Source organism: Corvus hawaiiensis, chromosome 1 (genome assembly GCF_020740725.1).
Source record: "Corvus hawaiiensis isolate bCorHaw1 chromosome 1, bCorHaw1.pri.cur, whole genome shotgun sequence".
NCBI classification, from domain to species: Eukaryota; Metazoa; Chordata; class Aves; order Passeriformes; family Corvidae; genus Corvus; species Corvus hawaiiensis.
In genome coordinates, this window is record NC_063213.1 from 63,491,314 (window position 1) to 63,508,089 (window position 16,776).

General features: G+C 44.6%; 2 protein-coding genes across 8 annotated transcripts; both read left to right on the forward strand.

Annotated features, from left to right (window-relative positions):
- The first annotated feature begins 3 nt into the window (after positions 1-3).
- On the forward strand, positions 4-10,029 carry TPMT (thiopurine S-methyltransferase). Of its 7 annotated transcripts, none has more exons than XM_048308226.1 (9): positions 4-86; positions 548-708; positions 1,478-1,570; positions 2,640-2,772; positions 3,251-3,303; positions 7,213-7,287; positions 8,010-8,095; positions 9,075-9,119; positions 9,895-10,029. In XM_048308226.1, the coding sequence occupies exons 2-9, from the start codon at positions 569-571 to the stop codon at positions 10,008-10,010; spliced, it is 741 nt and encodes a 246-aa protein (XP_048164183.1). In that variant the 5' UTR covers positions 4-86; positions 548-568; the 3' UTR covers positions 10,011-10,029. The 7 variants fall into 7 exon arrangements, with proteins under 7 accessions (XP_048164183.1, XP_048164172.1, XP_048164176.1 ...); XM_048308215.1 differs by having other exon boundaries at positions 6-86; positions 551-708; XM_048308185.1 differs by lacking the exon at positions 4-86 and adding an exon at positions 110-263.
- Positions 10,030-13,167: 3,138 nt separating this feature from the next.
- Positions 13,168-16,178, forward strand: NHLRC1 (NHL repeat containing E3 ubiquitin protein ligase 1). Its single transcript, XM_048321380.1, has one exon. The coding sequence runs from the start codon at positions 13,168-13,170 to the stop codon at positions 14,560-14,562; it is 1,395 nt and encodes a 464-aa protein (XP_048177337.1). The 3' UTR covers positions 14,563-16,178.
- Positions 16,179-16,776: the final 598 nt, after the last annotated feature.

Consider the following 16,776-nt stretch of genomic DNA (forward strand, 5'->3'; position numbering starts at 1 on the left):
TCCGCTCTCCGCGGTGCGTAGCGAGGGGGAGGGCGGGGAGGCACCGCCCAGGCCCCGCCGCCCTCGCGGGACCCGCGGCCGCGCAGGTACCGCCGCTGCCGCTGTCCGGGCGGGGGTGCCGAGGGGGGCGGCAAGGGGGGCGGTGCTGAGGCGCCACGGGTCACCTCGCGGGTCCCCCGGCCCCGAGCAGCCGCTTGCCCCCGCCTTCTGCCCGCGGGTTTCACGTGAGAGACGTGTCGGCATCTCCCCCCTTCATTACCTGGGTAGGGGGGCTTCCCGATGGGTGCGAACAGGGAGGCCACCGGCGGTCCCGTAGTGCTGGACAGGGCGCGTTCCGCCGCCTTCGTCCCGGGAAAGGGGCTCTGGCCGAAGCTATCGGTAGCAAGAGTGTGCCGAGTGCTCCGTCGCGTTCGGTACAGCTGCATTGCAACTGTCACCAGATTGTGATCTCCTGAGATCTACTAAATTTTTGTCCGACTCGAGGAAGTAAGAGCCAGTTCCAAACTATGCATTGGGTGGTGGTAATTTTTCTCTCTTTTTTTCACAGCAGCAAGCACTCCCTGGAGACATGGACCATTCAGCGGATGCATCCGGGCTCCTGGAAGGCTCTGATATTGGGTCACAGAAAGAGAGAGTGGTGACAGAGGAGGAATGGCTACAAAAATGGGAAATGGGTAACATCGGGTTTCACAAGGAACAAGGGCATCCGTACGTGACTTCAGTCTTCTGCCTAAGCTGTTTTAAGAAATGCCATTAGATGAGTTACTTGGCTCATTCGAGAAACTCTTAATTGAAAATGGAACATTTGCCAAAGGGAAATTATCTTACATGGGCACAGCTTGAAACAAAAATAAATATAGATATTTTTGTGACCTACATTTGTCAAAGGACAGAGAAAAGAAAGTATTGAAATTAATATAGAGCTTTTACTCTTGAATGAAGTTTTAAATCTTGGGTAGTTTGACTAGAAAATCTTAAATTTTCTGATGGAGAAGCTTTGCACTGTTGTTCATGTTATGAAACTGGGGCTTGAAACAGTGTGCAGAGGGCATCAGAGCAACTATCATGCGCTAAAAGACAAGGACCTAAGAGAGCAAACCTGATTATATAGTCTTTCAAGACTTGTAGAAGTGATTTGATTGATACAGAAGGTTAATAATAGTTCTGTTTAAAATCTCTGTTATGGCCCTGTTAGTGGTGGGTTGGTTGGGTTGTTTACTTGCAAAGATAAACAGAAAACAGAACAAACAGAAATGTGTTAATTTCTGAATGTCATGAAATTGACTTTCTTGCTGTGCAAACAGAAGGTGAATGTTTTTATTTTATGTGTTTATTTCTAATGGCATGAAGCAGGTTGAGCTAATAATATATGTGCCATTATGGAGTTTTCATGCTACCTGGCATAGTGTGTAGCACTTGGCTTTTCATGAGCCAGCACAAATACTTGCAAAGTAAGACATGTCTTGTTTTTCTGCAGGCTCCTCCAGAAGTATCTGGATGTTCTTTTAAATGGCAGGAGTGGACTGAGGATATTTTTCCCACTTTGTGGTAAAGCAGTAGAGATGAAATGGTAAAACACAGATAATAAGAGCAAAAACCTTATTTGATGTGGGGAGGGAGGAAGGGAGAGGGGAAATTCCCAAGTTTATATTGGCCAGTGGAAATGTGCTGCATCTCCACTGGTAGGAAAGCAGCGTCACTGGAAGCTGAAGGGAGGCGGAAGCTGGTGTTTTGTATAGTAGCATGAATTGAATGGATAAGGTCTGACCTGAAAGTCCTCTTGATTGTCCCAAGTTCAGCTTGGGGAATGCTGAATTTAGATGGATAGAGTGACTGAAGCTATGCCCTTACCACTGCTGCTTTTGGTAGCAATGCCAGCTTAAATTGTCCACAGTGAGGTCGGTTGTGCCACATAACATTTTCAAGAGACCATATGGCATGCCAATCTGGAAATTTAAATGATTTGGACTAAATTTAACTTCCTCTTTTTTTATACTTCTTATTTTACTTTTACCCTTTTTTGGGGGGAGTGGGGGGCCGGTGGTGGTAGTGTTGTATTTATAATCAGGGCCTATATAAGCCAGTGTTCTTTCTTGGAGGGAGGGAGCACAAACCAAAAACTGAACTGCATCCTCAAGTAATCCAGCTATCAGGTTTTATCACAGTAACTACTTTCTAGGCTGACTGTGGGCTTTGACACACACTGGTGTTTTGCTGAGCTGCAGCAGCGCGGAGGTTACCACACCTCCTTCGTTGCCTGTTCCTGCCAAGCCACAGAGACAGCTGGGTGGACAGTGTGCCTCAGTCAGCTCAGTTCAGAGCACAGCACCTTTCAGAAATGGACAGTTTCTCAGTGCGATCACCTGTTTTCATCGAGTTCGTAGGAATAAATGCATAATTTATTGAATCTAAATAAAGCATGTAAGTCCTTGTCAACTGCATGCTGAGTGGTGCTAATTTAAGATCAGATTATGGAAGGGAGGTGTTCAATATAATCTGAATGCTTCAGAAAGTCAGGATTAGACATATCAGGGCATCCTAAAACTAGGATTTCCCTAATGAATAAATGATACATGGGAGATACACATTTTGCCCAACCTGTGGGCCTCATGTAAACTTGGGCCCTCTCTTGTGTGCAGGCTGGCAGACATGGGACACAGTGTTGTTGGTGTGGAAGTCAGCGAGCAAGCGGTGAAGGAATTTTTTTCAGAACACAGTCTGCCTTACTGTGAGGAGCCAGTCCCTGAGATTTCAGGAGCAAAAATGTTCCAGGTATGTCTCATGTGTTGTCAAATGATGTGGTGTGGTTAATCATGCAATGCAGGCATAACCGAGCAAACAAGTCATTCTGCTTTTACGCCTCTGTTTTACTGGTAATCATTCACCTCTTCCGAGGAGGTCTAAAAGGAAGCTCTGAGTTGTATATTTGGGCTGAGAAGTTATTCTTCTAAACTTACTGCTTTGACCTTATGACAGTGAAGCACCTGAATGTAGAAGGAATGTGTTTTAAAACTGGGCAGTTGCATGCCTTGGTAGTTTAGAACCTCTCTGGAGGGGACCAGAAGAGTTACCTCAGTAAACTAAAACTAAAAATGTTTCTCACTGTTTTTCCCCGTTACATGTAAATGTATTTTTAAAATTGCATTTTTAATAGTATATGGGTATATTTTAAGATACATACTTATATACTTATGAGTGTGTATTTAAAGATAGTTAGCTGATGGATTGTTTCCCTTGCTTTTTATTGTAGAGTACCTCTGGCAACATTTCCCTCTACTGCTGCAGTATTTATGATTTGTCCAGGTAGGAATACTCATCATGTTTTACAATTCTCTATAATTGAACGTGTATTAATACTGTCCAATACTATTATTTTCTTTGAATCAGACAAAGATTTGTCAGTTACTCTCAAGAAAACTTGTATTAATTTGTATGAGAAATATGAATAGCCAATCTCCAACAAAAGCTTAATTCCATTGCTGATCATTAAGGATGACAACTAATTATCTTTAAATGGGCTTCTTATTCCAAGCCATTCTGTGAAAGTTATCAAAAAACATTTTTGCTTTTACAGTAAAACCAAATTACCTTGAACATTACTGATGAATTCTACGAAGCAAAACTCTAGTACAATCCCTTACTCAGAGTAGCTTAGTAAAAGTAAAGAGAATATATCCAGGGGTGTCTTAGCACTATAGTTCCCTCCTCTTGCAGTTCTTACTCAGATGTGATTTTCTCTAGATTACAAGGTTTTGGTTTTTTGTGTTTGTTTGCTCTTCCTACAAATAACTGTCAGGCACAAGAATTTGTTCCATGGCTCTTCAGTAAAAAGGAGCTAGAGTCTTAACATTTACTTCAATAGGCTTTCCAGAACTAGTATGTATACAGGTGCAATAGGTAGTTCAGGACACCAGAACGTGGTGTTTAGTATATGATCTTTTTTTTTCAATCTGCCAAAACACTGGAAAAAAGACTACTCATTACTAGAGTCCAAAGTCTTTCAGACAATAGACCATGACTAAGACTTCTGCTGCTGCAGCTGACTCCAGTTGGTTTGAATAGTGTATATATGTAACTGGTCTTGCAAAGTGTTGAAAAGATGGGCTGTGTATGAATGTGACTTTGTAGATACTGCCTGGTTTCTTCCCCTCCTTGCCCCTCCAGTGTAGCTGCTTGCTACACTGTAGATCTCTGTAAATCCTTCTTGCTGGGAGTTGACAAGTTGCCCAGGGATTGCTTAAGCTTCTCAGAAATTTTAAAAAAATTCAGTCATAAGTTTTGTAGCAAGTCACGTGGTGAAACCTGTAACTTCCATCACAACATGGTGGAATAATACTTTGAAATAAACAAAATTAGATAATTGGTGACAATTTCAGTGCATATCACTGGATCTAGTACATAGTTTTCCATCCACAAAATAAATTGGTAGACAGACATTCTGGATGCAGAATGAACTGTATTTCCAACAGCAGTCAGCAGATACCTGTGACTAGAAATGCACATACACTTCTAGTTTCTGTGTACAGACAATTTGATTAATTACCCAGTAATTATGGAAATTAAACTTATTTCTCTCTTGCTGAGCCTGGCCTACTAACAGGTCCCTTTGATCTCCATTAGCCTAGCATTCATTAGAAGAAAACTCAGGTGTGCTCCTGACCTTTGTCAGAATGGGACATTTCAAAGACTCTTGCTAGTTAAAGAGTAACAGGAATTACTGCTCTTTCTGGGAATTCTGGGACATATGTAAAACAGTTGTATTACACAATCATTGTACCTCCTAATTATGGCTGCAAGACTTCAAAAAAATAAAAAATTGCTTTAACCGAAACTATTAAACATATGCAGAGATAGAAATTCACAAGTTTATTCATAAATCCAGTGGGTTTTCTGCAGATACGTGAATTTCTGATTTACACGTTAAATTTTGTTAGTTGTGGTAGTACCTAACCCATGCTGAATGCCGTATAAATGCACAGCAGTGTGATACAACGAAAGGTACACCCAAGGGAAGCGTTTCCTAATACCTTAGCTTCATCCTGATTCTACATCAGGATGAAAGACAGCTGTGTGCCTTTTTTGACCTTTTCCTCATGGCTTCATTGTGTTGTGAAGGAAATTGGATGTGCAAAGGGGAAAAGAGCACCCAGACACTCAGCAGGTCCTGAGATCTGGGCAGCCAGGAGACCAGGACTGGGACAAGGCCACAGCATCAGCTTGCCTGCAGCCTGGGATGTCTGTAGGCCCTGATGAAATCACTGGGGAGTAAAGTACATTAAATGCCTGTATGGAGCCACTGCCACCATTCCAGTTAGACCAGATTAAAGCTGGAAAGAAAAACCAAGTGCAGAAAACCTCAGTGGCTTGCCTAAGGTTTCAGCAGACTCAGCTATGCAGAGAGAACTGCCTCCAAGCCTCAGAAGATCAAGTTTGTCACCTGCCCCACTAAACTTTCCTCTGTGCCCTGCATGTCCATGGCTTGTTTAACTGTCTCTTCTAAAATCTCCTTTCAGTTAGAAGGCTGGTTATTTAAATTAGATGCTTAGACTTGGCAAACTTTAAAAGAAGTCAGCACTTGAAAGTGTTATCATGTCTCATCGCAGTAGAGTGGGAAATACAAGATCAGCTTGTAGGTTAGATGCCAGAGATTTAGCAATGCCATTGCAATGAAAATAGCAGTGGGCAGAGAGAAGTTCTCATGGTTTAACTCTGGCTAAGGTGATAGAACTAAGCACCACACAGCTGCTTGCCTATTCCCCCCATCATGAGATGATGGGGGACAATCAAAAGGGTAAAAGTGAGAAAGAAACATGTGCGTGGAGATGAAAACAGTTTGATAATTAAAAAGAAATTTCAAAAAATTGCAAGGAAAAAAAACCACACAAAAAAGAACAACCAAAGAGAGAGGAAAATAAAACCCAAGAAAGACAAGTGGTGCAAATGAATGCAGTTGCCCACCAAGCAACTGACACCTAGCCAGTCCCCAAGCAGTGCCCCCATCCACCAACCTCCCACCCAGTTTTATTGCTGAGAATGGAGCCAGATGGTCTGGAATATTCCTTTGCTCAGCTGGGGTCAGCTGTGCCTGCTGTGTCCCCGCCCAACTTCTTGTTCATTCTTGTACTCTCCAGCCTACTCACTGGTGTCACGGTGTGAGGAGCAGAAAAGGTGTTGGTGCTGTGTAAGTGCTGCTCCGCAATAGCTCAGTCATCAGCGTGTTATCAACATGATTTCAAGCCCAAATCCAACACAGCCCTATGCAAGCTATTATGAAGAAAGGTAGCCCTACCCTAGCCAAAACCTGTACAGAAATGAAGACAGAGGTGATGCAATTGGACTCTGACATCTGCCCAGTAGGCAGAAGGTTATTGCACCATTCATGCCACATTTTTCTAAGTAAACGTATTCAAACTTTCTTTAAAATTACGCAATTTACTTCATTACTACCTCACTGTCTAACCTCCTCTTTTAATAATTACCAAAAACAAGGCTCTTTCTTATCCCCTGAATATTCTTGTCTTTTGTGTCACTCTGGCTGCTCTTACCATCCATTAATAAAGGCATTTCTTGATAGTCTTGCCCACTTGCAGGCTTTGGGTGGTCATTGAAGCCATCTGCCAGCATATCCAGAAGCAAAACTAGTGTCTGCAGCACAATTACACTGAGGCAAGCAGCAGTAACTTAGCTTTTCTAGCATTAAACAAATGGCAAGCTGAAGCTAACCGTCCTGGGCATGTAGCTGGGAATTCAGGTGTCTAAAGTTACTGAATGTGCTGAGCTCAATGATAGTAAGCAACAAGGCACCTTCTTTAGCCTGCATCTGAAATAATGCATGGGTTTTAGACGGTGGTCAAGAACTGTTGATGTGCTGAGTGCATGTTAGACAGCAGGATGTGGTTACTGAACACCCAGACTTGTAGCTGAATATGTTAAAACTACATTTCTTCCTCCCTGCCGTGTCTCAGCACCCCCTGATGGGGAAGCACTGACCAATTCCTGCACCTCTTTGTTATTGCAGCAGGACTGAGAACCAGGAGGGCTTCTTAAATTCCAGATCCCATTGGTTTGGATTATGAAAGTGCTGCACCATAAAAAAGGTGGTGGGGGATCTGCACCACTAGCTGCAGAATCCTTGTGACTTTACAAAAGTATCTGAATAAAGATGAAGGTGCCTTTTTACTATTTCTAACCCTTTTCCTTATCTCGTTACAGCTCAATAGTTGGCAAGTTTGATGGGGTTTGGGACAGAGGAGCTCTTGTAGCTGTGAATCCATGTGACAGACAACGGTTAGTAAATTGCATTGTTACTATCTTTTCTCTGATGTATCAGTGACAGGTTTTTGATCCTGTGACTTGTTGATGAGTCCTTTTTTATTTAAAGAACCAGCCTACCCAAGTTCTTCTCTACCACAAGCATCTGCTGCAGTCTCACAGTGCTGTACTCTTCCTTCAGGAAGCCGCCCTGCCTCTCAGTGGGAAAATATGTGGTTTGTTCCAACCCAGAAGAAGCAGAGCTTCAAGTCTCATCTGAATTCTATTATTTCCTTTTCATCCCATCTACTTCTTCTCTCTTTGTTCTTTTTCCCCTCACTCCTCTTCATTCCAAATTTTTGTTCTTTCCTATAGCCAGCCCAAATTTAGTTTGAACCTGCTCCCAGGATTGTTTGATTAGATACATAGTCTTCAATTCACAATAATTTTAAAAGATCAGTAATATAATGTGTACTGTATTCTAGACTGTGGCAGGTGAATACTTGGTTTATCTATTAATCTTGATCTGAATGTGCAAAAAAAGGATAAATGCTTGTTTATGAGGAATAAATATAACCTTTATTTGATGTTTTTCATGTGTAGCATGAATTTTGTGCTCCTGAAATTTAAACTGTTTTGCTTAGTCTCTGTGCAGTTCAGTTCAAATTCTGTCTGCATAGAAATGCATTTTGTTGAATATTTGAATGATATGCTTAAATGCTTTACAAAAATAATACAGCATAATTTTTTCCTTTTAGCTATGCCAGTTTGATGATCAACCTAGTGGAGAAAAATTCTTCTTATCTCCTTGTTACGGTTTCATATGATCCAAACAAACATAAAGGTGAGAACTTTGTACTGTTCATGTTGTGATTTTGCTTTAATACAAATTGTATAAAGATATAGTAGATGTATTAGTATCTTCCCCAAGATTCTTATCTGCATAGCTTTGTTAGCTGGTGGCACCAGTATAACTGTGTGTTAAAATGTTTAGATATTGACCAAGCTTGAGACTATATTTGGGTTTTCTCTAGCATTCAGAAATGCTAAGGGTGAGTTGAGGACAGTCATGGTATATTAACAATGAAAGAAAACTCTAAGTGTGGCTGTTACAATGAAGCTGGAAGTCAGAGCACTTAGTAACATCCTGTCTGGCCTCGGGAGCTTGTAACACTCCCAAGAACATCAGCTTCATGCTGTTTATCCAGTATTTGCAACCCAATGTGTTGCCAATCTTGTGCCTCTCTCTCAGCCACTACCACACTCTGAATCTACTTAGAAGACATGAAATTCTGTAAAGTCGTAAGGTATTTTTTCCTTTTATAGTTTTTATATTATGTACTGAAGTGAGAGATTTTTTTAGTTAATATTAACTCACAAAAGAAGGATTTTTTTTTTCTGCTTTTGGGCCCTTCAGCGTAATTAACCCCCCCAAAAATAGGTCTTGCTATCACAAGCAACAAGTTTAATTCATTGCTTTCCCTCTGACATTGTTCAGCTTTTAGCCTTAATCATGCCATTGTAGTATAAAGAGATTGTGGACTGGATTCACACAGCACACTGAGAGTGGTCATAGCCACGTCACATTCATGATTCCCTGCTGCAGCTGGAGATGAAGCAGCAGCAACACCTAAAGCTGTCTGGCCCACCAAGGTGCCACGAGTTCCTGGACGTGTTTTATGGTTCCTGCTGGTGGTGCTACACCCTGGGGCCCAATTACAGGCCAGGTGCTGTGAGTGAAGGGGTTGGCTCTCCTACTGCAATGTAAATTTTGTCTTCTTCCCATGTCTCATCTCTGATTAATTTAATCCCTTTTCTTTCAGGCCCACCATTTTATGTTCCTGAATCTGAAATTCAAAGTTTGTTTGGTGAGTAAAATTTCAGCTAACCCTTAGGAATTTTTTCCAAAGCACATAAAGATGTTTAGATGCCTCTATCTTGCCCTGTGACGAGTGATACAGTCATTTGCTTCTTATCTAAAGGCTAGAGTCATGGGAAAATGCTGGGAAAAATTATTACCATTTAGCCACAGGGATTTTGCTGTCAAGGAAAGTTCTCAGTTCTTCAAAAGATATGAAGAAAACCCAAGAGACAAAGTTTCTTGTCTCCCTTTGGTACCTTTTTATTCTCCCAGGATTCATACTGCACTCAATAATCCTGTAGCTGCAGTCTCAGAGTCCTGTTTGACCATTTTGCCTTCGCCTGCACCTCAACCAGTTGCCCTGGCTTTAATACAAGTCCTACCAGTGCTACCGTTTCTGCTGTACTTTTGTGACAAAGAAGGAAAGTAACATGGCACTCAAAGAAAATGCTAAAAATGTACAACTCATATCTATCAAAGTAATGAAATTTGGAGCTGTGTCAGGAATTTAATTTTAGGCGTTCCTCATGATGTGCTGTAATATCTTACTTGTAAATTTACAACTTTCTGAGACTCCAGCAGTGTTTCTGTGCAGTGAGTCATTTGCATAGACTGTTGCATCCCAGTGCAAAAGAGAGAGATTAGGTTTCCCCCAGTGCATTTATATCACTGTGTTAGGGACTATGAGGAAATCTGTGGATAAGATTTTTTTTTTTTCTGGACACTTTGCATTTTTCTTTGACTAATCATTCACTAATTTGTTATTCTTACCTCCTTTTCAGGCAACTGCTGTGAGATTAAGTGTCTTGAAAAAGTCGATGATTTCTCAGAGAGACACAGGCAATGGGGACTAGATTATTTTCTGGAGGTGCTATATAAACTCAAGTTTGTAGCTTGATTAAAATGAATTAAAATAACTTGCCTCCCATCTTGCTTTTACTGACGTCTCACATTTTAAAATGGGCCTTCTTGAAGCAGGCTTTTTGTCCATTTTGCTTACAAAGTCAGCTCTCCTACACAGCTGCCTTTACTGCCTTGAGATGTGAACAGCTTTTCTTAAACTCCGTGAACAAACAACCATTACTAAGGTATACCTTATTCATCCATGTCAATTCAAATCATGAGAGCTGTGAGAAAGAAATGTTCTTGTACCTTTTCAGCCATTGCTGATCAATGCTGTCTGCCTGGCACTCTGCAGGTTGGCCTCGTCAGCTAGCAGCCATGGGAGCGTGTCAGCTGCAGTTCAGACACTGTTTTCTGGGGCACTGGCCTTGCACCAGGCTGGGCAGAGAGAGGTGGGAAGCTGCTGCAAGTTGGTTCTCTCTTGTCCCTGTGAATACATGTCAAGTGAAGAGCTGGCAGTGAGTGGGCAAGGCAAGGCAGCAGCTGCCAAGAGGAAATTACCATCCAGCAAGAAAGGCTGGAGGGAAGTAGACTGGATGACAGTAAAGGGGAGAGTATGGGTAGAAAACGTCCTGGCAGTTGTTCACAAGTGTGCTGCTCCCTCATCTGAGAGTGCAGCTATTGTCAGGTGAACCAACAGTGCCTTACTTTGGGTAAGAGAGTTCAAAGAGTGCTGAGAGAGCTGCAGATGTTATTGCTAAGCCATTCTCCATCATCTCTGAAAGGCCATGGAGTATGGGACGGGTGCCTGAGGACTGGAGGAAAACCAATGTCACTCCAGTCTTCAAAAAAGTGCAAGAAGGAGGACCTAGGAAACTATAGACCAGTCAACATCACCTTTATCCTTGGAACAACCCCTCCTGGATGTCATCTCTAAGCAAGTGGAGGAAAAGAAGGTTATCAGAAGTAGCCAACATGGATTCACTAAGGGAAATGGGCTGGGTTAGTGGGCAGCGAGGTAGATTGAGAACTGGCTGAGGGGCAGAGCTCAGCGTTGTGATCAGTCTAGTTGGAGGCTGTAGCAAGCAGTGTTCCCAGGGGTCAGTACTGGGTCCAGTCTTGTTCACCTTATTAATCAGTGATCTGAATGAAGGGACAGCGTGTACCTGCAGTAAATTTGCTGATGATACAAAACTAGGGGGAGTGACACACCAAAGTGCTGTGCTGCCATGCTGCAAGACCTGGACAGGCACAGGAGCCAGGCAGAGAGGAACCTAGTGAAGTTCAATGAAGGCAAGTGCAGGGTCCTGAACCTGGGGAAGAAAAACCCAGGGCACCAGCACAGGCTGGGGGCTGACCTGCTGGAAGGCAGCTCTGCAGAGAAGGACCTGGGAGTCCTGGTGGTCAACAAGTTAGCCAGCAGTGTGCCCTTCTGGCCAAAAAGGTCAGTGGTATCCTTGGGTGCATTAGGAAGAGTGTGGTCAGCAGATCGAGGGAGGTGATCGTGCTCCTCTACGCAGCCCTGGTGAGGCCACCTCTGGAGTGCTGTGTCCAGTTCTGGACTCGTCAGTACAAGAGAGACCTCAACATGGAGTAGGTCCAGCAGAGGACTATAAAGATGGCTGGGGGACTGGAGCATCTTGCTTATGAGGAAAGGCTGAGAGAGCTAGGATTGTTTATCCTGGAGGGGAGGCAACTGAGCAGGGACTCATCAATGCTTACAAATATCTTTTAGGGGAGTGGACAAGAGGATGGGACCATATTTTCAGTGTTGCCCAGGGGCAGGACAAGGGGCCACAGGCACGAACTGAAACACAGAACGTTCTGTCTGAATAGGAGGAAAAACTCCTCTACTTTAAGAGTGACAGAGGACGGGAATTTCTCCCCTTTGCAGCTTATTTTGAAAGGAAAGATATGATTGAAATGTAGTGTATCATAATTTGTTGAGAATAGAAGGCGAGTAAAAGTCATAGGGCTTTTTAGAGTGCCATCGTCCTAGAGCTGCAAATGGGTCTCCTGGTTTTAGCACAGCAGTCCCCACGCCCACAACCCATTGGAACACTCAGTATTGCCTGTAGATACTCGTGTTTCAAGGTTGGGTTGACAGAGAGAAGAAGGGATGTAGCCAGTGGGCCAGTGCAAGCTGGGAGCTGCTGTTTTTGTTTGTTTTCACCCCTGGCCAGTACTGCAGCTACCAGGTTAAAGCATCTCCTTCCTTTCAATACAGAAAGTTTTGTCTGGATGCAACATGAGAGCTGCTGAAGTTTATCTCAGACTTCCAGATACGTGATAGCTGCAAAAGGCCAGGCGCTTGGCACGAAGCTGCCGCGTGCTCTGTGGTGTCCTGCACAGGACTCCCAGGCATGCGACAGCCTGGCAAGAGCAATGCCACATACCAAACCAGCCATTTTAGGATGTGTAAGATGGCTCTTTGTGTGTACCCTGCAATTACTCTGAGAATGCCCTGTAAATACACCTAGCAGAATGAGCACATGCTGTTTATGCACCTTACAAGATATGTGTACTTACCTGTCTGAGAAATGTGTCTACTAGAGATGAATGTAAATATTTTCTAAAGTTTGCCAGAATGGCAGGGAAAATCCAAAGAAATAAAGATGCTCAGCGGGATGGAGTGCATCCCCTATGAAGACAGGCTGAGAGTTGGGATAGTTCAGCCTGGAGAAGGCTCTGGGGAGACCTTAGACCAGCCTTCAGTACCTGAAGGGCCTGCAGGAGAACTGAGAGACTTTTTACAAGGGCATGTAGTGGCAGGACAAAGTGAAAACTGGCAGAGGGTAGGTTTAGGTGATATATTAAGAAGAAATTCCTTGGTGCAAGGGTGATGAGAGTAGAACAGGTTGCCCAGAGTAGCTGTGGATGCCCTGTCCCTGGAAGTGTTCAAGGCCAGGTTGGATGGGGCTTTGAGCAACCTGGTCTATCCTGATCATCCCTACCCATGGGAGGGGGATTGGAACTACATAACCTTCAAGGTCCCTTCCAACCGAAACCATCCAGCGGTCCCACGATTCTGTGAAACTGTGGCTTAATTCCTTACTCTGGTAGGGGCATAAATACAGCTAGTAGTGGTATGGTAATTTGGTAACGGGATGTCTGTAAGAATCTGGCGGATATATTAATATTCCGGCGGGTATTTGAACGTCCTTGTGGATATTTGAACACTGCGGTGGTTATTTGAGTGTTCTGGTGGCGATATGAACACTGGTGGATCTGCGAGTGCTGTGGCGGGTTACAGGGACGCTCCGCGGTCCCAGCGGGAAGGGCGGCCCGGGCCGCAGGGCCCCAGCGCCGTCCCGGCGGCAGCGCTGCTCCGCCCCCGCTGGCCCGCAGGGGGCGCGCGGCCGCCTCAGCCGCGCTCAGCGCCCGCCCCGCTGGGCCCGGGGGATCGGGGCCGGCGCGGGGGCTCCGTTCGCTCTCCTCAGGCGGGCATGGCGGCGGAGGACGAGGCGGAGCTGAGCCTGCTGGAGTGCCGGGTGTGCTTCGAGCCGTACGGCCCCGACGGGCAGCGGCGGCCGCTCAACCTGCCCTGCGGGCACGTCCTCTGCCGGGGCTGCGTGGGGGCCCTGGCCGGCGCCGAGCGCCGGAGGCTGGAGTGTCCCTTCTGCCGGCGGCTCTGCGGCCCCGCCGAGACCAGCGACTGCCGGCCTCTGCTGCAGCTGCTGGAGCTTCTGGGCCCCGGCGGCGGCGGCCTCGCCTCGGCCCTGAGCAGGAGCGGCGGAGGGGCGGCGGCGCCGGCTCCCGCGGGGCTCGGTCTGCGGCTGTGCCTGGGGGGCTGGGGGTCGCTGGTGAACCCCACTGGGGTGGCGGCCTGCCCCGGGTCGGGCCGCCTGGCAGTGGCACACGACGGCAAGAAAAGGATCCACGTCTTCGGGCCGAGCGGGTTCTGCCTGCGGCGTTTCGGGGAGCGGGGGGACGCGGGCAACGACATCAAGTATCCCCTCGATGTGACGGTCACGTCGGACGGACACGTGGTGGTCACCGACGGCGGGGACTGCTCCGTGAAGGCCTTCGATTTTGAGGGAAGGGGAGTCCTGGCTGTCCGGGAAGGCTTCTCTTTGCCCTGGGGCTTAGATGCCACCCCCAAGAGCGAAGTAATCCTGACCGACTCGGAGGCAGGCGCGCTCTACCGCTTGACGGCCGACTTCCAAAGGGGGGAATTAAAGAAGTGTCAGATGATCCGGTCCCGGCTTGTCAGCCCCAGAGCGGTTGCAGTCTGCCAGACCTCGGGTGCTGTCGTGGTAATAGAGCACCTAAAAGCTCGAGGGCCGAGCAAGGACAGCACCCGCGTGAAGATATTCAGTGCCGAGATGGATCTCATCGGCCAGATGGACAGCTTCGGTCTGAACCTCGTTTTCTCCTCCAGAATATATGCTACTGCTGTGGCCTTTGACAAAGAAGGTCGTGTTCTAGTAACGGATGTCTGTAGCCTGGCTGTCATATGCTTAGGGAAACCTGAGGAATTTCCCATCTTTAATCCTCTAATTAGCCATGGACTTTCTTATCCTGTCGGACTGACTTACATGGCAAATGATTCCCTTGTTGTTTTAGACAGCGGTGATCATTCAGTAAAAGTATATAGCTCTACCTGAATGGGGTTAGATGCTTACTGCAAGCTGCTTTTGGCCATAAAGCATGGAGAGTTCTGGTGTTTGTAGGTGTGAAGGGAGGAGGCAGATTTTGGGCTTTGAGTGAAATTACTCTCTGAGCAACACGCCGTGCTTCCTGCAAAACTTGCATCGCATCTCTTGCCTACCTGTTGGAGAGGACCTGGCTGTTGCTGCCTGTAGCCAACAATGAATCAACCAAACAAATCATTTGGCATTTAAAAACTATTCCATGTCTTGATAACCAAATGTTTTTTGTTCTTTTTGACGAGTAATCAAAGACCAGCACCTGTGAAAGTAATGTGTCATTTATTTATGTGGCCCAGCACATAGTTTTCACTATTCTTAAGTATAGATACACTCCTGACAGAACTGTTTCCAGGAATTGTGCACAAGGAAAGAGATTGCCTTGACAGAATGATAGGAGAATTGGAAGCCTCCGCTCAAGGTTGCCTAAATCCAGCTAAAATCGTTGTGATGGAGGAGCTACCACTGATGAGTGAGTTATGAGAAGTGAATTCATGTTCAAAGCCTGTTTTTTCCGTACCAGGAAAATGTACTTCGAGGAGCACTCTTGGCTAGTTTATTCCTACCTTTATTAAGGTTATACTGGAGCACTTTGTCTTCCTCTAAAATGCTCAAGTCTGTGTCTTTACCCAGAGTTAATCTGGTGTGTGGTTACACAGAGTGGGCTGCTTTCCCTAAAAGCCCCTTGAAGTATTCTATTCACGTTTAGACCACAAATACTCCTGCATGTGTAAGTTTGAGTTGGCTGTGCTGCTAATGCTACAGGTAGGAAGTTTTCAGCACTGTCTGCCCCTGTTTTGTCATTAATATGGTGCTTTTACACCTCAAACTCCAGGATTCAACTGCAAATTGAAATGTTAGTGAGAAGTAATAGAGAAAGGGGGACATAAGCATCATTTTTTTTCCTAGCTTCCAAATGAGGTTTTGTTGATTGTGAACACACAGGAGATTTAGATCAGTTTATATTCTCTTGTTTTACTCACAGTAATATTATATTCTCACTTATATTCTCACAGTTTTACTGTGGACGCAAGTCCTGTTGCCTTATTGCACAGTGGAAATTATGGTATATATGAGATATTTTGAGAAGGATTTAATACCCCCACTAGAAGTCACTGCTGCATTTTTAGTCATTTACCTGCTGCTAAAATGATTACTTAGATGGTTCAGCATTAAAATGAAGTTAGATATAAATGTAAATGCTATCTGAGGTAGAGACGAGTAGATTAAAATGGCAGAAAACTTTTTGGGTAATTTCTTTGTTTTAGTAATTGAAATCATTAATATTAACTAAGGTAATTTGAAATTCACAGGCAATCTGTCAGTAAATTTTTTATCTGGCTTTTGGTCTGACTTCAGGGCATTTAATAACTGCATGTGTTACAGCACCAGTGATTTACCAAATACTTGCATTAAATTGGAGCAGTTCAGCCCTCTAATTCAGCCAATGTGTTAATCTGTCTCATGTCAACATTTATATAAACAAAACAAATCTATTAATTGCAGCTATTTGTAAAGGTTAATTGAACAGTGACCTGTCAATAAAGTGTGATTTGCTTATTCCTATATTTTAATAATTTAGTGACAATTCCTCACAACTTCTCATCACGTGTTTCCTTGTTGCAACACCATTTCTGTATTGCAGTTGCCCTGTAGATGTTTTCTTCTTCTGTTTGGTGATATCCTGCAGAAGTTGTTGTAGGGCCATTTGTTGCTATTGAAAATTATATGGATCTGCACAGTTGGTATTTTTCAGCCTTCTCCACTGCCAGGTCAAAGGCAGTGAGTGCCTTTGGAAGAACCAGGAATCCTTCTTGGCTGTTCTGCAGTAGGAGGTGTATGGCCCTGAGCAGGAGCCTAGTTGGGAGGTCAGGAAGGAAATTTACTCAGAGAAGCAGACCCCTGGATTATATATTTCTTTCGAGATGCCAAGGAGATGCCTGACTTTGATAGGACCAATTAGATAACACTTCCTTTGGGGGACTGCTGTGTGTTAAAAATGCATGCAATGCCATCAGTGCTGTATTCATACATAATTAATACTTTGTCACAGTAGCACTTCCTCAGAACCATGGGCTGTGAGCTTTCATCTCCTCAAACCTTTGTGTGCCCTAGGAGCTTGTTTTTGCTACTGGACTCATGGATTTCTGTGCTAGTTTGAAAACAAACCAG